This window comes from Galeopterus variegatus, unplaced genomic scaffold (assembly GCF_000696425.1).
Source record: "Galeopterus variegatus unplaced genomic scaffold, G_variegatus-3.0.2 Scaffold10813, whole genome shotgun sequence".
Lineage (NCBI taxonomy): Eukaryota > Metazoa > Chordata > Mammalia > Dermoptera > Cynocephalidae > Galeopterus > Galeopterus variegatus.
The window spans coordinates 4989-30759 of NW_007736924.1; the positions used below are offsets into that span (position 1 = coordinate 4989).

General features: G+C 40.0%; 1 protein-coding gene across 1 annotated transcript; it reads left to right on the forward strand.

Moving 5' to 3' along the window:
• Positions 1 to 4420: 4420 nt before the first annotated feature.
• Positions 4421 to 22476, forward strand: ADNP2 (ADNP homeobox 2; the record flags this gene model as incomplete). The annotated part of the gene is made up of 2 exons (XM_008594450.1): positions 4421 to 4510; positions 17785 to 22476. Coding segments are annotated over 2 exons (3276 nt in total), but the record flags the coding sequence as incomplete, so codon positions are not given.
• Between the last annotated feature and the right edge of the window lie 3295 nt (positions 22477 to 25771).

The window sequence follows — 25771 nt, forward strand, 5'->3', positions numbered from 1 at the left end:
GCAACACCGAGGGTTGCAATCCCGTTGCCGGTCCCCGGTCCGGTACGGGGGCAACACTGAGGGTTGCGATCCGTTGCCGGACACGGAAAAAAACAAAAAAAAAAAACAAAACAAAACAAAAAAAGTTTGAAAGGATTGTACAGTGCAAACCCATGTACTGACCACTTACATTCCACAAAATTGTTGACATTTTATTATAGTTGCTTTATTACATATCTGTACATCTTTCCACCTGTCATTTCATTTTATTTTTTGATGCGTTTCAGAGAAAGTTGTAAGCATCAGTACATTTCACTCTTGAACTCCTCTTTAGCATTCTCATCATGAATGACAGTGTAGCATTGGTTTACAGGTTTTTTGGGGGTGGGGGTTAAGTAAAACTTACCATAGCATGAAGTGCACCTTAAGTGTCTGCAAATGATGATTTTGACATGCATATACTCATATAATACAAATTCCTATCAAGATGTACAACAATTCCACTACTTCAGAAAGTCCCCTGAAGCCCTTTTCCAGTTAATCCTTGCCTTTACCCGCACTGGCTACCACTTTCTGAAATTTTTAACATAGATTAGATTTGCATGTTCTACAATTTTATGGAAATGAAATTGTATGTTGTATACTCCTGGGTAAAATTCTTCTGTGTTGTTGCATGTATGTTTGGTCCTTTTTGTTGCTGAGTAGTGTTCTATTTCATGAATAGATCACAGGTCGTTTTTCTGTTTTCCTGATGGTGGATACCCAAGGCTGTTTCCAGTTCTTGGCTGTTATGAATAAGATGCTTATGAATGTTCTTAAAAAAGTCTTTGTGTGGACATGCTACTTCACAGATAGCATAAGAACCTGACAGCAGCATGCTTTCATTTCTCCTCTTAGCCTTTGTTGTGTTGTTGTTACACATTTTACTTCTACACGTTATAAACCTTACATTGCATTGTTATTATTTTTATTTTAGGCAGTAAAAAAGAAAATTATTTCATATTTATTCACACATTAGCCATTTCTGGTACTCTTCATTCCTTCATGTAGGTATAAATTTTCACCTTGAATCATTCCTTTCTGCCTGAAGGGCTTTCTTTAATATATTTTGTAGTGTTGGTCTGCTTAATTAATTCTCTGTGCCTTTTCTCTGAAAAAAAGTTTTATCTTTCTGTTAGGAAGATATTTTTGATAGACATAGAATTCTAACTTTTTTAACTTTTGTATTTTAAAGATTTCACTTTGTTGTCTTGTGGCTGGCATTTTTTCCAAAAATATGTTTTCCATCATTTTTGTTCCTCTATATGCATTTTTAGAACTTTGATTATAATGTGTCTTGGTTTAGTTTTCTTCATGTCTCTTGCTTGGGTTTTGCTTGAACTTCTTGAATTTGTGGTTGACAGTTTTCATCAGATTTGGAAAATTTTGTTGCATCATTTCTTCAAATATTTTTCCCTGTTTTTGTTCCTGAGACTCCAGTTACACATACATTAGGCTGGTTGATATTATCCCATAGCTCACTGATGCCCTGTTGGGGTGTTTTCAGTCTTTTTTTCCCTTTCATTTTGGATACCTCTCTTGCTGTGTCTTCAGGTTCACCAGTACTTTCTTTGGCAGTGTCTAATCTGCTCTTATTCCCATGCAGTGTGTTTTCCACTATAGATGTCGCATTTTTTCATTCACAGAAGTGCACTTTGGGGCATTTTTTATATCTTTCATTTTCCTACTCATTGCATTCATGTTTTCTATCATTGTTTGTTCTAATGGTTGTATGACTGGCAGGTTTTGACTGGATGCTGGATGTTGTGAGTTTTATGGGTGCTGGATTTTGTTGTTTTCTTTAAATATTTTTGGGTTTTGTTCTAGGACATATTTAAGACTTAAAATTGGTTTGAGTATTTTGAGGCTTGCTTTTTTTTTTTGTCTTTTTCCGTGTCCGGCAACGGATCGCAACCCTCAGTGTCGCCCCCGTACCGGACCGGGACCGGCAATGAAATCGCAGCCCTCGGTGTTGCTCCCGCGCCTCTCTCAGCCAGTGAGCGGGAACCGGTCTGTATGTGGGATCCGAACCCTCGGCGGGAGCGCCGCCACGCTTCTCAAGCGGCGCACTACAGCAGTGTGCCACCGGGCCGGCCCTTGAGGCTTGCTTTTAATCATTGTTAGAACGGGTCTGGAACAGCCTAGGCCTAACTTGGCCACATGAAGGAGACAGTACTCTCTCTGAGGCTCATGCCCCACTGTATCATTAAGAGGTCATTCTATTCTGCCTGGTGGACCTCTTTGGCAATTTGGTAGTTGTTCTGCCTTCTTTCTGCTAGTTCTTTTTCCACTAGTTTCTTTAACACATGAGAACATCAGTGCTCACAAAGTTTCCAGGAGACCCTGTGCTAGTTTATCACAAAGTCAGTATTGCAGGATGTCTTTTTTTAATAGAAGTTTATTTATTTTGTCTTTTTCGAAAGAGTGAATTTTTACTTTCTCTAAGTTGATAATGATTTCATAATTGTTGTAGGACTTTTCTTAATTCCTACCTTTCTTATTTATTTCTGCTGCTATAGCATTATCTTCTAATTGAGCTTATGTTTTTCTGTTTGCATTGATTGTTTTTAAGATTTACTTAAAGTTCCTTTAAGTGTGTTTTCTAGTACTTATGGTTATTTCTCTTTGTTTCATTTTTTTGTCTTTTTGTCTTTTTTCGTGACCGGTAACGGGATCACAACCCTCGGTGTCGCGCCCGTACCGCGACCGGCAATGGGATCGCAACCCTTGGTGTCGCGCCCGCACCGTGCTCAACCAGTGAGCGGACCGGTCTCTATATAGGATCCGAACCCTCGGCGGGAGCGCCGCTGCACTCCCAAGCGCCGCACTCTACCGAGTGTGCCACCGGGCCGGCCCTAATTTTCACTTTTTAAAACATTTTTCCTTAAAGCCCTCTGTTGAGCCACAACTGCCACCCCTTCTATCTTCTTGCCCCTCCCTGTCATGTTAACCACAGCCCCCCCTTGCTGACTCCTGGTCATGTTCAGGTCAGGCAGACATGGTTAGAGCTCCCCACTTTATACTCCGTCACTCCAAAATAGTTCTTCATAGCACTTATCACCAGAAGGCAGTATGTGCTGTGAAATTTTTTTCTAAGCCATCTGTCTTTCTCAACTGTGAAAAACCGTGTGGTTGGGATCGTGTTTATCTTATTTATGGTTGTGTCCCCAGAGTAGGACAGTAAATATTTGACTATTGAATCTTGTTGATTACAAGGCACGTGTTGATTACAAAACAGTGAGGCAGATTACTTTCTTCACCACCTCTCCATAAAAGCTCATAATCATTTTGTCTTAGGTCAGTCTCATCCATATGCAAAGGTGACAAATTCCTTCCCCTCCCTTCTCCCTTCCCTACCTGTATAGTCTGTTTCTGTTGCTTATAACAGAAATACCTGAAACTGGGTAATTTATAAAGAAACAGTAATTTATTGGTTACAGTTTCAGAGGCTGGGAAGGCCACAGTCCAGGGAGCACATCTGGTGAAGTGACTACAGGGTCTCACATGGCAGATGGTGGAGCAGAGAGAAAGACTAACCTTCTCACTCACTCTCCTTTTAAAGCCACTGGAACCACTCCAATTATTCCAAGAATGATTAATCCATTGATCAATCCATTCATGGGGGCACAGTACTCACAATCTAATCACCTCTTCAAGGTCCCACCTTTCAGTTACCACAGTAGGATTTCCCACCTTCTTAACACTGTCACAGTGGGGACCAAGCCTCCAACACATTAAACTTTGGGGGGACACAATTCAGTCCACAATACCACCTTTTGCCAGCAGTCTTTGGAAGTCAGCACTTGCTGGTACCTTTGCTCTCAGCATGTGGCTCTGGGGGAAAGCCCTACTTCATGTGCTGTTCTTGCCTCTTGACCCTTTTCTGGGACCTGTTTCTCTTCACCCGGCTAGAGTCTCCATCACACACAATGTTTCTTGAACTGCTGCCTCCTTTAGCTTATTTCTTCCCAGCAGTTATGAGGTTTTCCTCACACCCTTTTCTACACCATAGGTCTTTTGCCTAAGTTTTTCACTGTAGCAAGTGTAACTCTTTGAGTGAAAAACCGCTTGTTTTATCTGAGAAAAAACCCTCTACATGTTGTAGATCTTTGTTTAAATGTGTACCCTGAAAGACAGATAGGCTCTGCCTACATATGTAAAATGTAGATAATTATTTGTTGGGAGGTCTCACCCATTTATTTCTTATAAAACTATAATTTTAACTTGGGTATTTTAACCTTTTTCTTGGGTACTCTGTCCAAATTTCCTGAAGGCTTTACTTTCATTTCTCTTTTTCCATGTAGATTTCTTAAGAGCCAAGTAATTTCTCAGGTTCTAATTAAATACTACTTTGTTTTCTGAATTTGCATAATGATCTCCCTTTTTTCTTCCTTTTTAAAAGGACCTTAAAGGCTTCGATCCAGGAGAGAAGTACTTTTATAACACATCATGGGGAGATGTTTCTCTTTGGGAATCTTCTGGAAAGAAAGTGGTATGTATTTTTGTATTTGATTTTCGTATTTCCTCAAGTTAGGGATAAGTGTAAATTTAGTCTAAGGAACATCACAGGTATTGGAGTTGCAGGTGAATGAATGGGGAGGAGGCATACTATAACCATTCAGGGAGGTAGAAAGAAAACAAAGTTCAGTGTTTGGTGATATAGGCTTATTGATGCTTTGGGAGTTTTCTGCATACAGGGTTGATACTGTGATGCAGTGAAGCTATTTTTTGATTATATAAGATGCCACTGGTATAAGAAAGACCTTTGGTTTAATGATTCTGAGTAAAAAAAAAAAAATGCCACGACATTAAGTGTACACAGTGAACATACATCCTGGTTTTAGAAACTAAAATAAAAATGTAGGCTTTTGAATCAAGGAACTTTTTTCTTTTCTCTCTCTTTTTTTTTTTTTTGGTGGCAGGGTAGTATGGGGATCTGAACCCATGACCTTGATGTTACAAGGCTGCACTCTAACCAATTGAGCTAACCAGCCAGACCAAAGAACAATAATTTTAATAATCTAACACCTCAGATTTAAACAAATTCAAGCTAAAACGTGTGACATATACTCAGTTTTCCTTATTGAAGTGTTTTCTTCTGGGAGACCTTTCCCCTCACTATCTGCTAGCACCTTCATCAGTGTCAAACCCAGCACATCCTCCCCACCTCCAACTTCTGATTGTCTAAGTCATGCTGACCTAGGGAATTCTGGCTTTAAAAAAAATTCCTATAATTAGTTGATGGTTGTTTTGTCAGTATTTCTTAAAGAGATTTCTGTTGTCAACCCTTCCTCCTCAAGTCTCACTTCTCAAGCTCTTGCCCTCTTGGACCTGATCCTCCATGTCCACACTCAGGCACAGGCTTCCTTGAAATCACTGTGATTTAGTCTCCTTTTCAGCACAGCTCTTGGGCCTCATTTTGAAGATTGTGACTTAATGAATCTTAGGCCTTATTTATTTTTCTCACCCAAATTCTTAAAATATCCTATAATGTAAGATGTAGTACATATAAGTACATACCTTTCATCTAGGAACATATTTTGAATTCCTGTTACAAAGCAGGTAACAGTTTTTGGGTGCCTGATACAAAAAGGTAAAAGTTAGGGTTCTTTTCCTCAAGGAGTTTATGTTGTTAATAAGGATGAATAGGGCCTAGGCATTAAATGTTAACTAATAATCTTAAATACTAGAGATTGAATTTATGCTCATGCACTGCATAATGAGGTTCTGATCAATGATGGACTGCATACATGATGGTGGTCCCATAAGATGATAATGGAGCTGAAAATTCTTACCACCAGTAACATTGTAGCCACCATAATGTTGAAGCACAGCACATTACTCGTGTTTGTGGTGACACTGGTATAAACAAGCCTACTACACTGCCAGTTGTGTAAAAGTCTAGCACAGGCACAAGAGGAAGGGCATGAGGTGCCCAGGTCATTTCCCTCCCACAGAAATGGACCAGAACAACTAACACAGCTAAATATCAATGGGAGTGTCTGTGGGAGAGTATGGGAGTACAGCAGGAGACTGGTGAGATCCCTGTGGAGCATGAAAGCCCAAGATGGCAGCATAGAGAGGAGAGAGAGGCACATGGCCTCAGCTGCCACATCTCCGATACTGGGATTGGCACAGGAGAAATTTTCCCTTGCAGTGAAAAGGTAAGCAGAGGACCCCCACCAACCCTGATCCTCATCACAGAGGCTGTCAGATCCTTTGGCAGGACAACCCTGGAGCCAAGTGTGGGGAATGGCCTAGAATACACACACTGCATCACTCTAGAATGGCAGCACAAACTATGCACTCCCCACCACCCACCTTCATGACCCATGCTGATTGCAGGACAGTGCCATCTTGAAACCAGAGTCCTTGCCAAGAATCTGCCCTGCCCTGGTGCTTCCCCAGCCTTAAAGCTTTGCCATCCTCCCTGCACACTCACACGAGAGGCTACAACACTTTGATCCTGGTGGCTCAAAGTGTGGGCTCATAGCAGCCTGTGACTCTAGTTCCATAGTCTGGGAAGTTAACCCTTGTCATGCTGAACTGATGCATCCCTCAGGTCCCTGGCCAGCGATCAGACAGGCAGGCCCTCCTCAGGTGGACCACTCCCCCTTTTCTCCCCCTATACCCTAACTCCTCCAATTGACTGAGTTGTGTGTGCCTGATCCCCTAACCTGGAAAAACAGCTCACAGGTCTCTATCATAACAAATACGCCCTCGGGTTAATGGAAATAAAGTGTATCTGTGCCCTCCCAGAGAACACTCCTGCCAAGAGGCCTTGCCAATGTTCCCAGAAGTGGCTGGATGAGCTCCCTCACTGCAGGCCTGCCTAGCAGCCCCACCTACTGCCCAGGAACAGCTGAGCAGATTCCTTTAAAAAAGGAATTGAAAACCTATTTAAAGAAATAATAGCTGAAAACTTCTCTAGTCTTGGGAAAAATGCAGACTTCCAAATTCAGGAAGCTCAAAGGTCCACAAATAGATTCAACCCATATAGGTCATCTCCAAGACACTATCCATTGTAACTATCCAAAGTTAAGGCAAAGAGAAAATTATAAAAACAACAAGAGAAAAACATCAAGTCATTTGTAAGGGAATCCTTATTAGTCTAACAGTTGACTTCTCAGCAGAAACCCTACAGGCCAGGAGAGAGTGGGATGAATATTCAAAGTACTGAAAGAAAAAACTGCCAGTAAAGAATATTATACCCAGCAAAGCTATCCTTCAGAAATAAAGGAGAAATAAAATCTTTCTCAGACAAGCAAAAATTAAGAGAATTCATCACCACCAGACTGGCCTTACAAGAAATGCTTAGGGGAGTCCTACATCTGGAGAAAAATAACAATTGTCTTGAAAATACTGAAACTCAAAAACTTACAGGTAGAGTACATATGCGAATTAGAAAGAGAAAGGAATCAAACCTTATAAATACAGAAGATCACCAAACCACAAACATAAACAATAAGAGAGAAAGAAAGGAACAAAGGATACACAAAACAATCAAAACAACGAACAAAATGACAGGAGTAAGACCTCACTTATCAGTAATAACCTTGAATGTAAATGGATTAAATTTCCCAATCAAAAGACATAGACTGGCTGAATGGATAAAATAAGTGACCCATCCATATGCTGCCTACAAGAAACACACCTTACCTGCAAAGAGGCATATGGACTGAACGGATAGAAAAGGGTATTCCATGCAAACGTAAAACAAAAGCAAGCAAGAGAAGCTATACTTACATCAGATAAAACAAGCTTTAAATCAAAATCTGTAGTAAGAGACAAAGAAGGGCACTATATAATGATAAAGGGATCAGTACAGCAAGAGGATATAACAATTATAAATATATATAAGCACCCAACACCAGAGCACCCAGATATATAAAGTAAATATCAGATCTAAAGGGACACGTAGAAACCAACACAATCATAGTTGGGGACTTTTAACACCCCACTTTCAACATTGGACAGATTGTTGAGTGAGAAAATCAACAAGGAAACATCAGATTCAAATGGCATCATGACTAGATGGACCTAAAAGACATACACAAAGCATTTCATCCAACAGCTGCAGAATATGCATTCTTTTCATCAGCACATGGAATATTCTCCAGAATTGACTATATGTTAGGCCACAAAATAAGTCAACAAATTCAAAAGATTGAAATCATATTAGGTATCTGTTCTGACCATAATAGAAAAAAACTAGAAATCAATAACAAGGAACTTGTGAAACTACACAGATTCATGGAAGTTAAGCAACATGCTCTTCAATGATAAAATGGATCAAGGAAGAGATTAAGAAGGAAATAAAATTTCTTGAAACTAATGAAGACAGAAAACACAGCATACCAAAACCTATGGGATACAGCCAAGGCAGTATAAAGAGGAAAGTTTGTAGTAATCAACACCTACATCAAAAATAAAAATAAAAAAAGATTTCAAATAGTCTAACAATGCTCCTCAAGGAACTAGAAAAACAAGAACAAACTAAACTCAAAATAAGTAGAAGAAATGAATTAATAAAAATCAGAGCAGAAATAAATGAAATTGAAGTCAAAAAGTACAATACTAAAGATTAATCAAATGAAAAATTTGTTCTTTGAAAATATAAACAAAATCAACAAACCATTAGCCAGAATGAGAAAAAAAAAAGACCCAAATCAAATCAGAAATGCAAATGGAAACATTACAATAGATAGCTCTGAAATACAAAGGATCATCAGAGAATACTATGAACACCTATATGCCAATAAATGTGAAAACTTAAAGGAAATGGATCAATTCCTGGACAAATATGACCTACCAAGATTGAACCAAGAAGAAATAGAAAACCTAAGTAGAACAATAACAAGTAATGAGATTGAATCAGTAATAAAAAGTCTCCAACAAAATCCCAGGACCAGATGACTTTACTGCTGAATTCTGCCGAACATTTAAGGAAGCACCAATACCAATACTTGTTAAACTATTTCAGAAAATTAAAGTGGATGGAATTCTTCCAAATTCCTACAATGAGACCTATATTATCCTGATACCCAAACCAGGTGAGGATGCAATGAAACAAGAAAACTACAGGCCAATATCTCTGATGAATATCGATGCAAAAATCCTTAATAAAATTCTATCAAATCACATCCAACAGCATGACAAAAAGATTACACATTGTGACCAAGGGGGTTTATCCCAGGGATGCAAGGATTGTTGAACATACCCAAATCAATAAATGTGATACATCACAGCAGAATGAAAGAAAAAAACCATATGATCATCTCAATAGATGCAAAAAAAGCATTTGATAAAATTCATCCTTCATGATAAAGACTCTCAGCAAGTTAGGTGGGAAAGGAAAGTATCTTAATACTATAAAGGCAGTACATGACAGACCCACAGCTTACATCATACTGCTTTCAGCTTTTCCCCTAAGAACTGGAATAGGACAAGGATGCATGCTCTCACCACATCTGTTCAATGTTGTTCTGGAAGTCCTACCCAGAGCGATTATGCAAGAGAAAGAAATAAAGGGCATCCAAATTGGAAAGGAGGAAGTCAAGTTGTTGCTGTTTGTAGATGACATGATTTTATATAGAGAGAAACCTAGACTCTGCCAAAAAACTCCTAGACCTGATAAATGAATTCAGTAAAGTTGCAGGATACAAAATCAACATTACAAAAATCAGTAGCATGTCGATACACCAGCAATGAACTTACTGAAAAAGAAATCAGGAAAGCTGTCCCGTTTATAATAGTAACAACAAAAAATATACCTAGGAGTAAATTTAACTAAAGAAGTGGGAAATCTCTACAATGAAAACTGTAAAACAGTGATTAAAGAAATTAAAGAAAACACAACAAAATGGAAAGACATTCCATGCTCATGGTTTGGAAGAATCAGTCTTATCAAAATGACCATATTGCTTAAAGTGATCTGCAGATTCAATGCAATCCCTATCAAACTACCAATGGCATATTTCACAGAAGTAGAAAAAACAATTCAAAAATTTGTATGGAACAAGAGACTCCAAATAGCCAAAGCAGTCCTGAGCAAAAACAACAAAGTGAGGTATATCATACTTCCTGATTTCAAAATATACTACAAAGCTCTAGTAATCAAAACAGCATGGTACTGGCACAAAAACAGACACCTGGACCAATGGAACAGAATAGGGAATTCAGGAATAAATTCATGAACCTACAGCTAATTGATTTTTGATAAAGGAACCAAGATCATACATTGGGGAAAAGCACAGTCTCTTTAATAAATGGTGATGGGAAAATTGGAGATCCATATACAGAAGAATGAAACTAGACCCCTGTATCTCACTATACACCAAAATCAACTCAAAGTGGATTAAAACCCTGAAACTATAAAACTTCTAAAAGAAATTATAGGGGAAACACTTCAGGACATAGGTCTAGGCCAAGATTTTATGAATAATACTTCAGAAGCACAGGGAACAAAAGCAAAAATAAACAAATGGGATTATATCCAACTAAACAGCTTCTGCAGTGCAAAGGAAGCAATCATCAGTGAAAAGACAACCTGTAGAATGGGAGAAAATATTTGTGAACCGTGCATCTGACAAGGGATTAATATCCAGAATTACAAAGAGCTCAAACAACTCAACAGTAAAAAAATAATCTGATTAAAAAATGGGCAAAGAAAGTGAATAGACATTATTGAAAGAGGATGTACAAATGGCCAACAGACATGAAAAAATGCTGAACATCACTAATCATCAGAGAAATACAAATCAAAACTACATTGAGATATCATCTCACCCCAATTAGAATGGCCGTTATCAAAAAGACAGAAAATAACGAAGGGTGGTGAGGATGCAGAGAAAAAGGACCCTATCCTACATTGTTGGTGGGAATGTAAATTAGTACAGCCACTGTGAAAAACAGTGTGCAGATTTCTCAGACAAGTACAGATGGAGCTACCATACGATCCAGCAATCCCACTTCTGGGTATAAACTCAATGGAAATCAACAACTTGAAGGGACATCTGCACTCCATGTTTACTGCAGCTCTGTTTACAGTACCCAACAGTTGGGACCAAAATAAATGTTCTTCAACAGATGATGGATTAAAGAAAACTTGGTATGTATATACAATGAAATACTACTCAGCCATAAAATGAATGAAATTCTGCCATTTGCAACAACATGGATGAGCTTGGAGAAAATTATGTTAAGTAAAATAAGCCAGGCACAGAAAGAATGTTCTCACTTATGTGGCAGCTAAAAAAAAAAATTGATCTCATAAAAGTAGAGAGTAGAATAGTGGTTACTAGGGACTGGTAAGGGGAGGGGGTAGGGAGAAGGTGGTTAGTGGATACAGAATAATAGAGAGATAGGAAGAATAGGATCTACGGTTTTATACAGTTAATAACAAAGTACTTTGTATCTTTGGGTAGCTTGTTGAGATGATGTTGAATGTTCCTGATACAAAGAAGTGACAAATGTTTGAGGTGATGGATATACTAATCGCTCTAATATGATCATTGCACACAGTATGAATGTACCCAAATTTCATATTGTACTCCGTAAATGTATACAATTATCAGAGGCCAATTAAGAAAAATAAAAAGAGAGGGAAAAATGAGAGAAATAGAGAGTAGAATAGTGGTTAACAGAGGAATGGAAAAGGAGGGGGCAGGGAGGCTGGGGAAATGTTGGTGAACTGGTACAGAGTTACAGTCAAACAGGATGAGTAAGTTCTGGTGCTCTAGGGTGACAGTAGCTAGTAGTGTATATTTCAAGAGAGCCAGAAAAGAGTTATCTTGAATACTATAACCACAAAGAGATGATAAATGTTCAGGTGATAGACATGCTAACTATTCTGATTAGATCATTATATAATATGTACATGTATTGAAACAACAAACTGTACCCCATAAACATGCACAATAAAAAATAAAGGTCTAGCAGATAGTTATGTACAGCATATAATACTTGATAATAAGTGACTGTTACTCGTTCATGTGTTTACTATACTACTTATCATTATTTTAGAATCTGCTCCTTCTACTTAATAAAAAAGAGTTTACTGTAAAAAAGCATACCATGTTATGCTAGCAGCAACCTCACACGTCCTGTGTTTACCCTGCATCCCTTGAGTGCATCATTTTCTCTTGTGCTTGACCTACGTTTGTTTTGTTCATCATCGCCCCTTTAAGCATACAAAATCCACTGCTAATGTTGCCAGTAAGAGACCATGTCGAGTGATTGACCTGGAAGTGAAATTAAAAGTGGTTAAGGACTTCGAAGGTAGAAAGTCAGTGATGGTTATTGCCCACCAGTCGTCAGGCGTGTCCCATTCTACCATCGCTACAATCTAGAAGAACAAGAACAAAGTGATGGAAACTGCATCATTGAACACAGCTAGAGTAACACACATTCGAGTAAAGCCTATATCAGATATGGAGAAACTTCTAATGATCTGGATTGAAGACAGACACAGAAACCTATCCCTCTCAGAACCATGATGATCCTGGCAGCAAAATGTTTGTGATGTTAAAAGGCTGGACTCAGCTACAATGATAAACTGATTATGGAGGAAAATTGCTTGCCAGAGCAAATCTTCAGTATGGATGAAACCTCCCTATTTTGGAATCAGATGCCTGAAAGAACTTTGTCGATAAGGGGGCCAAATCAATGCCAGTTTTCAAGGCTTTTAAGGACAGTTTAACAGTCTTGCTTGGGGACAGTGTTGCAGGCTACCCACTGAAACTCTTTGTGATCTGGCACAGGGAGAGCCCCAGGGCCTTCAAGCATATCAGTAGTGCACACGGCCAGTGCACTGCAGGAGTGGTGGGAAGTTGTGGGTGACCCAGCTCCTCTTTCAGGATGCCCTCCTGAACTGCTCTACCAGCAAAACGGAGAAGTACTATTTGAAGAATAAAATACCTTTCATGATTTTGCTTATTGATAATGCCTCTGACATCTTCCTTTTATTGGTGATCTTCATCCTAATAACAAAGTGGTATTTCTCTCTCCAAATACCACCTCTTTGATGTAACCAATGGGTCAAGGAGTAATAGCAGTATTTAGGGCCTAGCTCCTGAGGGGGGTATTTTGCCCAGGCCACTGTTGCAACTGAGGAGTACACTGATGCAATTCTGGAACATCTATGGCTGCATCAAAAACCTTGCCTGGGCTTAGGGTGATGTCACAAGAAGTGTATGAATGGCATCTGGAAGAAGACACTTAAGAGGTCCATCCATGACCTCACAGGATTTGCCAAGGATGGGGAGGCTGCAAAAATCAACAAGGCTGTGGTTGAGATGGTGAACTTTGACCAGGGTGCAGATGAGGAAGACATTGAGGAGCTCCTTGAGGTGGTTCCTGAGGAATTGACTAATGAGTTGTTGGAACTGGAGCAGGAACATATAGCAGAAGAAGAGGCAAGAGAACGGGAATCTGCAGGAAAAGAAAAAGAACACCACCACCTAAGAAAATTCACAGCAAAAGGTATAGCAGAAGCTTTTCAGACCTCCACAAGCTCTTTAAAACATTTGGAAACATGGACCCCCAACACTTAAAGGTTTTTATTAATAGAGAGGAAGGTTCATGGTTCATTATTTGTTAATAAGCAAATCTATGATGAAAAAAAGAAACCAAGCAGACCACCATGGACATATTTCTGAAAAGAGTGACACTACCTCGGGTGGGTCCATCAGGAAGCGTTCCACAGGGAGGCATTTCACCACAGGAGGCAATAGCTCCATGTGTGTTACTGCCCCTGAAGACTACAGTGGGATAAGGTGTAGAGGTGGATGGTCCTGATCCTGCGTAGGCCTAGGCTACTATGCATGTTTCTGTCTTAGTTTTTAACAAAAACTTAAAAAGTAAAAACAAAAATTAAAGATTAAAAAATCTTTAAAAAAAAGAAAGCTTATTGAATAAGGATATAGAATATTCTTGTACAGCTGTATGATGTGCTTATGTTTTAAGCTAAGTGTTCTTACAAAAGTGTGAAAAGTTGAAAAAATTTAAAATCCATGAAACATTACAGTGAGCTGAGGTTATTTATTATTTTTAATAAATTTAGTGCAGCCTAAGTATACAATGTCTGTAAAGTGTACAGTAGTGTACCGTACTGTCCTAGGCCTTCCATTCACTCAGTCTTTCACTGACTCATCCAGAGCAACTTCTAGTCCTGCAAGCTCCATTCATGGTTAGTGCCATATATAGGTGTACCATTTTTTCTTTTTTACCGTATTTTTACTCTACCTTTTCTACATTTAGATATACAAATATTTATCTCTGTGTTACAGTTGCCTACAGTATTCAGTACAATAACATGCTATATAGGTTTGTAGCATAGGAGCCATAGGCTGTATCATATAGCCTAGCTTGTCTAGTAGGCTATACCATCTAGGTGCGTGTAAGTACATCCTATGATGTTTGCACAGAAATGAGATCACCTAATGATGCGTTTCTCAGAACATTAAGCGCTGTTAAGCAACACAACTGTATTAGACAGATACCATATTCAGAAAAAAGAAAAAACACTTGCCTGTAGTGTTAGAGACTCTGGTGTCTGCTAGTTTGAGTATTTTTGTTCATAGGGTAGTCTTCCTACTCTAATTTGTCTCTGGGGACATAGGATTTCTCTGTTTATTTTCAATTTATTTTTGGCGGCTGGCTGGTACAGGGAGTGAAGCCTTGACCTTGGTGTTATCAGCACCATGCCCTAAGCAGCTGAGCTAACTGGCCAGTCCTGTGGACATAGGATTTAGGAAAGTTGCATAATCATGCTGGATTGTGTGACTTTTATACTACCTTGAGGTCCTCAGTGGCTCAGAGAAACAAGTGAGACTTCCTCAGGTTTTGAGGCCTGAGAGACATGCTAAGGTGATCTGAGGTAATAGAGTTAATTAGTATGCATGTGGGGGGGAGGGTCTTGAAGAAGCAACACTTAGGCTCGATGGAGAGACAACTCACTCTCTGGGGGACAGGCTTTCTAGTAGCACTCAGTACTGTGACTACTTCTCTCTTCAGTTATGTTTTCCTCAATTACCAATGAGCTGACATCTCACACACAAATTGTTTCTGGTTGGTCACTGTCCTAGAACTTTAACATGTTTTGTTTGAACATGTATTTCATGTCTCTTGGGTAAATGCCTTGGAGTGGGATTGCTCAGTTGTATGGTAAATAAGTACATATTTGTCTTTATAAGAACTGCCACACTGTTTTCCAAAGTGGCTGCACCCTTTTGCTTCCCACAGCAGTGTGAGGGCTGTGCTTGCTCTTGCACCCTTGCCAGATTCACGTTGTCAGGGTTATTGTATTTATTGATTTACCTGTTGGTTTCCCATTAATAGGTGTGTCGTAGTATCTCCTTTGGTTTTAATTGGCATTTTGCTAGTGCCTAATGATGTTGAGCATGTTTTGATGTGTTTATTTGGCATCCAGATATCTTCTTTGGTAAAGTGTTGAAATCTTTAGCCCATTTTCTAAAAATGGGATTATTCTCTTACTGAGATTTGAAAGTGTCCATAACCCATATTCTTTATTAGATAGGTAAGAACACAAGTTCTTTATTAGATACGTGGTTTGCAAATAGTCTCTTAGCCTGTGACCTAGTCTCTTTATTTTAAGTGTCTTTCAAAGAGCGGAAGCTTTCTTATTTTCAGTCATGTGTTGCTTAACATTTTCAGTTTGTCATTTTTTCTTGTATAGAGCATGTTTACAGTGTCACTTAAGAAATCTTCATTTAACCCAAAGATTTATTCAGTACTAACAGATACATGCAGTTGTTAGTAAGCTTTGTCGTTTCTTTCACTGAGTGTAATTTTCATTGGGTATATGCTTTTTTACTACTGCATTTCATTGAGTGTAAGATGCACCATTTTGATGAACCACTAATCTATGATACTTCACTTAAACTGTATTGTGCTGTGAACCATTAAGGTACATTCAGATTTCAGACATGTTAAAGTTGTAAGGTACATTCAGATTTCAGACATGTTAAAATATGAATGGGGCCGGCCCGGTGGCGCACTGCTACAGTGCGCCATTTGGGAGTGCGGCGGCGCTCCCGCCGAGGGTTCGGATCCCACATACAGACCGGCTGCTCACTGGCTGAGCGAGGTGCGGGCGCAACACCGAGGGTTGCGATCCTGTTGCCCGTCCCAGTCCGGTACGGGCGCGACACTGAGGGTTGCAATCCGTTGCCGGTCACGAAAAAAGACAAAAAGGAAAAAAAATATGAATAAATATCACTTAGAATCAGTGAAATAAGGTTTTATTGGGGTTTTTGTTTGTTTGTTTGTTTGTTTTGTCTGTGGTCTGGGGTTGTGGCTATTGCCCTGGGTTTATTGTAGATCCTACCAGAAATACCAGAACCTGGGATTTTGCTAACTGCTGAGAACGACAGTAACATGATGTTGAATGCGTTTGGGTAACTTCTGACCTGTGAATCAAGAGGAAAGCATGAATAGAAGAGGGATAGGATGACAGAATCTTGAAGAATGGGAATATATGTGTATGTGTGTATGAGAGTGACCATAAGAACACAGATCTAGGAAATGATGGGAATTTACTCTTGGTAATTGTGATAGTGCCACAGCAGACTGTGGGCCTTGGATGAAGTGTTCAATCTGTCCAGGTCTTAGATTCCTCATCTGTGCAACTAGGGGAAGGTCAGGTCTAGGATCTCAAGCCTGATGAAAGCAGAGACTTCACAAACCAGCAGGTTTTACTGGATGTGAGATTAGTGCTCCTCAGTCAGCCAGCCGTTGTATAAACGTCTGTTCCTAGGCCCTAAGCTTGTTGAATTCCCCCAAATGTGCCTTCAGTGGGAATTCCGTATGGTCAGTGCTGTGTTCTGTGGCTTTAACCTTACTTCAGGATCATTCACAGCCTGAGTTTAGGCACAGTCACTCATCTCTGTTCATCAGATGGTTTACTGAGTGCCTGCATCTGCCAGCCCTGCCCATGTGGGTCCTGCCTTCACTAGGCATGGGGGAGATTGAAAGATAGTGATGACAGGGTTAACAATTGGATAGCTATGTTAGTTGTAGATAAATTCCAGAACTTCTAGAATTTGGAGTAAAAATAACATTGGAACTAAGAGAAATGGGGAAAGAAGGGGAGAAAACCACGTGCTGTTGCAGAAAATTAACTGGGTTCACTTTAATCGATGCACTTAATTCAAAGTACAGGACTGAGTAATGAGATTTGTGGTTTTGGTGGATGGCTTAGAATAGGGCCCAGAAAACTGCAAGTTGCAGGCCAAATCCTGTGTTTGTATAGGCCAAGATCTGAGAATAGTGGTTAGGTTTTTAAATGTTTAAGAAAAAGAAGGGCTGGGTGGTTAGCTCAGTTGGTTAGAATGTGGTGCTGATAACACCACAGGCCAGGGTTTGATCCCTGTACTGGCCAGCTGCCAAACAAGAAAAGACAAAAAGAATACATGTGGAAAATTATATGAAATTCGAATTGGTGTCCATAAATAAAGTCTTATTGGAACACAGCTGTGCCCATAAACCATGTATCATTTGTGGGTACATTTGTACTACATTGGCAGCCTGTGTAGTTGCCACAGAGACTGTGTTGTATGCCCACAAGCCTGAAATATTGATTGACTATCCGTTTATAGAAAAAGCTCACCAACCCCTGGCTTGGAAAAAAACATTGTTCCTTAAGGAGTGGTAGTGTTAAAGTATCTAGCACATTAGAATAAAAAGAATTGGTGTAGCTTATGACAGTTTTATTAAACTATGCTTGGCTTTCTTTTCTTTTAACAGAGATATCGAACAAAGCCATACTGTTGTAGCCTCTGTAAATACTCCACAAAGGTTCTTACTTCATTCAAAAGTCATTTACATCGTTACCATGAAGATGAAATTGACCAAGAGCTGGTGATCCCTTGCCCAAACTGTGTGTTTGCATCTCAACCCAAAGTTGTGGGAAAGCACTTTAGAATGTTCCATGCACCTGTTCGGAAAGTCCAGAACTACACAGTGAATATTTTAGGTGAAACTAAGTCATCTAGGAGTGATGTGATAAGTTTTACATGTTTAAAATGTAACTTTTCGAACACTTTATACTACAGCATGAAGAAGCACGTGCTGGTAGCCCATTTTCACTACTTAATTAACTCCTACTTTGGCCTGCGAACTGAGGAAGTGGGTGAGCAAGCAAAAACTAATGATATTCTTTCTATGGAGAAAATCCCATCATCTGACAAATATTATTGTAAAAAGTGCAACGCCAATGCTAGCAGCCAGGATGCTTTAATGTATCACATTTTGACATCGGACATTCACAGGGATTTGGAGAATAAGCTTAGATCTGTGATTTCAGAACATATTAAGAGGAGTGGATTTTTGAAGCAAATGCATATTGCTCCAAAACCAGCGGCACGTTTGGCCATTCCAACCAACAACAGTGCTCCAGGCAACCCAGCCCCGCCCTCATGCTTTCATCTCTCCTTGCCGCAGAGCACTTCAAGCCCAGCCATGGTGCCACCTGTGACTGTGGCCCCGGGCACTGCGGGGAGCCTCACCCACTCTCCACCTGCTGTTGCCCAGTCCCACGTGACTCTTGTCCCTAGTGCTCTGCCAGTGGGCCAGAGCAACCTCCCTGTGCAGTCCTCAGCTCCGCAGCCTGTCTTTCTTTCTCATGGGGTCTCACTTAATCAGTCGGGGAATCCTCCCGTGCTCCCCTTGAATCAGCCAGTTGGGCCTGTAAATAAGTCTGTTGGGACTGGCGTCCTCCCCATAAACCAGACTGTCCGCCCTGGGGTTTTACCCCTCACACAGCCTGTTGGGCCCATAAACAGACCCGTTGGGCCCGGTGTTCTTCCTGTCAGTCCCTCTGTCACCACTGGGGTTCTGCAGGCCGTCTCACCAGGGGTGATTTCTGTGAGTCGGGCAGTCCCGTCAGGGGTCCTTCCTGCAGGCCAGATGACCCCTGCTGGGGTTATCCCTGGACAGACTGCAACTTCTGGGGTTCTTCCTTCTGGCCAGATGGTCCAGTCAGGGGTTCTCTCTGTTGGCCAGACAGCCCCATCACGGGTTCTGCCCCCTGGCCAGACGGTCCCGTTGAGGGTTCTTCCTGCTGGCCAGATGGTCCCATCTGGGCTTCTTTCTCCCAACCAGACAGTCTCCTCAAGTGTTGTCCCTGTGAACCAGGGTGTGAATTCTGGCATTCTTCAGCTTGGTCAGCCCATCGTGTCAGGGGTTCTTCCTGTGGGCCAGCCAGTGAGGCCTGGGGTCCTGCAGCTCAACCAGCCTGTTGGCACCAGCATTCTGCCTATGAATCAGCCAGTCAGACCTGGAGCCTCGCAGAACACCACTTTCTTAACATCAGGCTCTATTCTCAGGCAGCTCATCCCTACAGGGAAGCAAGTGAATGGGATTCCAACCTACACTCTGGCCCCAGTGTCTGTCACATTGCCTGTGCCAGCCGGAGGCGTTGCGACTGTTGCTCCCCCACAGGTGCCCGTCCAGCTCCTGCCATCGGGTGCAGCTGCACAGATGGCCAGCTCAGTGGCTGGCATGCCCGTGCCTCCAGTGCTGGTGAACGCTGCTCAGAGCGTGTTTGTTCAGGCCTCTTGCCCGGCAGCAGATGCAAATCAGGTGCTCAAACAGGCCAAGCAGTGGAAAACCTGCCCAGTTTGCAACGAGCTCTTCCCTTCCAACGTCTACCAGGTTCATATGGAAGTGGCTCATAAGCACAGTGAGTCCAAGTCCAGAGAAAAACTTGAGCCTGAAAAACTAGCAGCATGTGCACCATTTTTAAAGTGGATGAGAGAGAAGACAGTTCGGTGTCTTTCTTGCAAGTGCTTGGTCTCAGAGGAGGAGCTTATCCAACACTTGCTGATGCATGGCTTGGGGTGCCTGTTCTGTCCATGTACTTTCCATAATATCAAAGGTCTTTCCGAGCACAGTAGGACTGTGCACCGAGGGAAGAAGAGGTTGCCTGTGGATTATAGCAACAAAGGCTTTCAATTAGATATTGATGCTAATGGCAATCTGCTATTTCCCCATCTTGATTTCATTACCATATTGCCAAAGGAAGAGCTTGGGGAGCGGGAAGTCTACTTGGCGATACTTGCTGGGATACACTCCAAGTCACTCGTGCCAGTGTACGTCAAGGTGAGGCCTCAGACCGAGGGCACACCTGGAAGCACCAGCAGACAGGTGCTGACCTGCCCCTTTTGCTTTGGCACCTTTGTGACAACTGCAGCGTATGAACTTCATTTGAAGGAGAGGCACCACATCATGCCGACAGTCCATACAATTCTGAAGTCACCTGCTTTCAAGTGCATCCACTGCTGTGGGGTTTACACTGGAAACATGACCCTGGCTGCCATCGCTGTCCACTTGCTGCGTTGCAGAAGTGCCCCTAAGGACAGCAGCTCAGACCTGCAAATCCAGCCTGATTTCATTGACAACAGTGAACTGCTTTTAGTCAATGGTGAAGTGATACATGATTCCAATTTTTCTGTAAAGAGAAAGCTGCCTGATGGCCACTTTGGGGCAGAAGACCAGAGGGATGGGGAGGAACAGCCTCTCATCCTAAGTGCTGATGCAGCCCCAGGTCCAGAAAAAGTAACCAACGTCATGCCTTTTAAAAGACAGAGGAATGAAAGCAGGACAGAGGGACCAGTGGCCAGTGATGATGCTCTTCACATTTTAGCATTAGATCCTAAGAAATATGAAGACCGTTCTTATGAAGAAAAAAAGCAGTTTCTTAGAGATTATTTCCATAAGAGACCATATCCTAGTAAAAAGGAAATAGAACTGTTATCTTCACTCTTATGGGTTTGGAAAATTGATGTGGCTTCATTTTTTGGAAAAAGAAGATATATTTGCATGAAAGCAATAAAAAATCAGAAGCCTTCTGTACTTTTAGGCTTTGATATGTCTGAACTTAAGAATGTTAAACACAGATTGAACTTTGAATATGAATCACAAAACTTGTAAAAAAAAAAAATGAGCAAGTGTAAAGTACTAGGTGATAGTGTTTTCAATTGAGACTTAGAAAATGTCATTTTCTTCACTGTGTTGAAATAATCAATTTCAGTGGTCTTTATGCTGCTCTTAGATTTATTTCAGGTGCTCAGAAAGACTCCTGTGTAAGGAAGTGAACAGTTCTTTCAGATATTGTTTCTTGCAGTTTGATTTGTAACTATTATTTTCATTTTTTTCTGTCATGTAAATTAAATCTTTTAATATTTCATGCATGCCTTTTCTCAGTAGTGTCAGTATCGTATGATAAAAACCTGAAATCTATATCTGTTTTTTCATTTAAGGAAATTTCAGCATGTTTCAGAATACTTGATTAACTGCAAGTTAAGGCATCCTTCTCCCTTATCTTTTCAGGTGGCAGCAAATGATACGGTAATTGTTTGGAGATGTGGGCACAGATCCCAGTGGTGGATGTGGTTCCCTAAGGATGCACTGCATTAATTTATGCTGATTTCTTCTTTGTAAGCTATTTGCTTATTAGATTGTAATTTTGATTTACATTTTTTCAGGTTTGTCCTAACAGCTGTTTTATTGTTTTGTTTTGTCATAACTCAATAGAAAACCAAATGCTTTCATTTGTTAAAAATATACCGAGTCTGAAGTCTGGTATGTAGCTCATAAATTAAGAGTTCTTTTTCAAATGAAGTAATTCTGTAGGTGCAGAAATACTTTTCAGTTTAAACTTTTCCCCTCTTTTGATATTGTGATGTCATTTCTCCACTCAAAGGTAAGACAATAAATCTTTAGTGCCTTTAGAATAAACATGGGAAAGACACACACAAAATCTCTTCTCCTGACTGCTCATAAACTAGTTGGAAGGGAAGGACCGTGATATTCAGGAATGAAATTTTTGCCCCTGAGTCTGGATACTAACTGAAACTTAAACACATGTGTTCAGCAGAGAAGGTGAAACGAGTAGACTAAGATCTAGTCTCTGTGGTTGGTGTAGTGAGTCTCCAACAGTGTACTAGAGGTGAGCATATTAGTATTGGGAATGGACTTTCCATATCCCATTTGTCCGATGAATGGGACAGTGTAATGCTAGAGAATCTCTATTGTATCACCGTCCTTTGGGTGATAAAACCTCATGTTTTTTTTTTTCATGGAATATAGAATATCTTAAAGCACCAGAACCAGTAATGGGGACCAGCCAGCTTAGACTGTAAGTACTGTTGCTGGTGATGCACAGCAGAGGAGCCTGTCTAACATATCTTTAGGTAGAAGTATTTGGAGGATGTGACAGCCTCTGGGAAATATAATATTGTTACATGGATTTTTTAAAAATGTAATACTTGCATGTAAGTGCTATAATGTGTGTTTTTGAGGCAGTTGTGAAGCTGGTCTGTGATTGTCAGTATACTCTTGTAAATTCAAAGAGAGAGCTTGTTGAACTTTATTATTATTTTTTTTTTACCTATTGTTTTCAGAGTGTCTATTTTGAATTAAAATTTGTTACACTACTGCAAATAGAATGTTTAATTCTTTTAAACATTACTGTGACTCAGGGATAATCTAAACATGGCAATATATACCTCATTTATTTTCAAGAACATAACTTGTCATTACATGAAAATAAGTCAGCATAACCCAAAAGGGCCAATTAATTACCAGGGTTACAAAATAGATGTAGCTAGAGATTCCCAATGTTCCTGTAATGGTAACCCCCAAAGTGCCAAAAAGGTGTGTACTGGGATATCAGCATTATGAAGTTTGCGTCGATTGTGGCTGTCCTCAGTTAGGGTCAGTATGGAGACCAACTTTGGAGGTGCTGACCAGGGGCAGTCTACTGTGTGGCACAGTTTAACCCTTACCTTTCTTTTGTTATATAAATTAGGGTTTCTCAACCTCTATTGACATTTTGGACCAGATGTTGTGGGTGACTGTCCTGTACACTGTAGGATGTTGAGTAGTGTTCCTGTCCTCCACCCACTAGATGCCTGTAGCACACCATGTCCCCACCCCACCCCAGTTGTGGCCACCCAAAATGTCATTGCCAAGTGGCCCCTGGGGGACAGAATGACCCCTGATGAGAACCACTGTGATAAAGGTATCCCGATTTCTAATTATATGTTAGCTGTACTACAACTCTTGATGCTGTCTTTTAGTGTTATGCTAGTTGCTGGTTATTAAAGCATTTTTTAGACTTACAGAGCAAAATTTGATATAAATTGAGCTGCAAAAGCACGTGTGGGAGTTCTTGCAAAAGTAAAAGTGAGTTTATTTAAAAAGTACAGACTAATATTTTAGTGGTAAAGATTTTTTAAGCTCATTAACATTCAGAAGGAGGGCGACGATTCTTTTTTTTATACGATGATTACAAAAAGTAGTATACTTTAAAAATGTAATCTACACATGTAACAGCAACTTTAAAAATACTACGTATTCGAAGTCTTCAATTAAAAACAAATTTAAATGTAATGCTCTACATTAGCTTCTCTGAATTGTTACACTTTTGTAACAGTCGTTTTAGTCTGATGATAAGTAGTTTTGTATTTCTCAGAGTTCACCAAACAGAGCAACAATTAACCTTCACTAAGAAAGGGGAAAAAAACAAAACAAACAAAAAAAACCCTCAGTCCCAAAATTCTAACCTAATTTTCACATTAGTTTTTGAGGTATTTCTACTAAATAATACTTACCAGCTGCTCAACATTGCTGGGAAATGGACTGGGTACTTTAGTAACAGTGGTCATCTTTGGTTTACACTGTGCTCTCTGCACTGTCGCCAGCATGTTTGCATTTTAGCATTTAGTCCTACAAAGTTGTCTCCCGTTTTACACATAAGGAAATTAGCCAAGCTGGAGTGCTCGGAAGGTGGACAAAGCTTGGGGGGATACTAGCTGGCCTGGCTTCCTACTTTAGTTGATATGTTACCTCTAAACATGATTATCCCATTTAAACCAACCTCACGGTAACCCTGCACTGTAGGAACTGCGTTATCTGTGTTACAGATGAAGAGAAAGACTGAGGAAGGGTGACCAGCTGTCCAGTTTGCTTAGGACTTGAGGGAATTCTCTGGGCTTTCAGTGCTAAAACTGGGAATGTCTCAGGCAAATGGAAAAGTTTCAAATTTCAGTTTACAGTAGCCCTCCAGTATTCTCAGGCTCTGCATCCAAGGATTCACTCAACTGCAAATAGAAAATATTTGAAGAAAAAAACAAAACTAGAAAACAATGCAATAAAAAATAATATAATACAGAATAACTATTTATGTAGCATTTACATTGTATTAGGCATTACAAATTCTAGAGATTTAAAGTAGATGGGAGGATGTGTGCAGGTTATATGAAAATATGCCATTTTATATAAGGGACTTGAGCGTTGTGGATTTCGGTATCCACGGGGGTTCTGGAATCAAACCCCTGTGGATACCGAGGGATGGCTACACTTGCTAAAGTTGATGTGTCACTTGGCAGTGATGCAATGCTATCTGTAGACCTGTAGATAGTTCTTCAGGTGTCGAGATGCATAGGGCACTCATGTCCCAACTATCTGGTGGTAGCTTCAACAAAAATTTCAAAATGGTCACCAGAGTTCTATGTGCCAAGTACCCTCCTAAACACTTGGTTTGATAAACTCGGTAATGACATAATACATCATTAAGGATTAATGAAAAGAGGGAAGTCCTGGTTGAATTAGAATAACAATAAATGCACTGTTCGCTCATTAGGTACCTAAAGTGAGCCCCTGCTGAACTTCTAACTAAAGAATAAAATTGCCGTCTATGAAGTGCTGCTTGAAAATTTTTTTTAGCTTTCAAAACAAGCTGAATTTCATTCTTATTGGTTATTATACTTCTAATTATCTCAAACGAATACCTTTTCATAGGTGGCAAAAGTATTATATGTACCTAATTATGAAGGTTTACTTTGTAGCACACTAGACTTCGGCAATTTAGGTTTTCTGTTATAAAGGTACTAAATTACAGCTTTAGAATTATTCTAATTTTTGGCAACTTGTCCGAAATATTACTTGGACTTTAATGTTAACAAGTTTAAAAATAATTTTAGCAGTACAGATATTTTGTAGGGAAGTCATTTCCATATTCAGAGGATGCCCAGTACTCAGTAGTCAACTTTCAGATTCTAAACTCAGGAGTTTCTTGATTTGTGATTCGTGAACCACCTGAGTAAACAGTGTAAATGTGTGACCGAGGTCAAAAACATTGAAGCTAGAATATTGTTATATTTTTCTAGAATATTGTCATATTTTTCATAATACACGGCTAAGATGCCAATTTACTTACACTGTCAACCTCAAAGACGTGGTAAGACACACAAAAAGAGCCTAAATTGTTGCTTATTTGGGGACTACCATCTGAGGGGGGGGGCACCTTATGAAATAGATTAAAAGCCAGAGCCTGGTGTATGTGAAAGTGATCTTTAAGCCTGCCATGTTATCAGGTAGAAACATATACTAATACCAGTCATTCATGCAAATGATCTAGCTATCCATTTTGAGAGGAAAAAAATATAACACTGCTAATAGTAGCTAAGGTTAGCTTTTCACAGCCTTTTAAGGAAGGCGCTTCCTAAACCACTTTTCTTTATTCCAGTCATAAAATCATGACTAACATGATTGTTTACTTTTTAAAAAGAAAATACATGAAGTCTTTTTTTTAAAAAGGGGAAGCTTTCCAATAAGAATTTAAAATCTTGCTAATATTAAAATTGTAAACCAAGCAGCCATATAGACATGGTTACTATGTACAAACTAAGATTATGAAGTCATACTTTCAAATACAAAGTCAGGATTA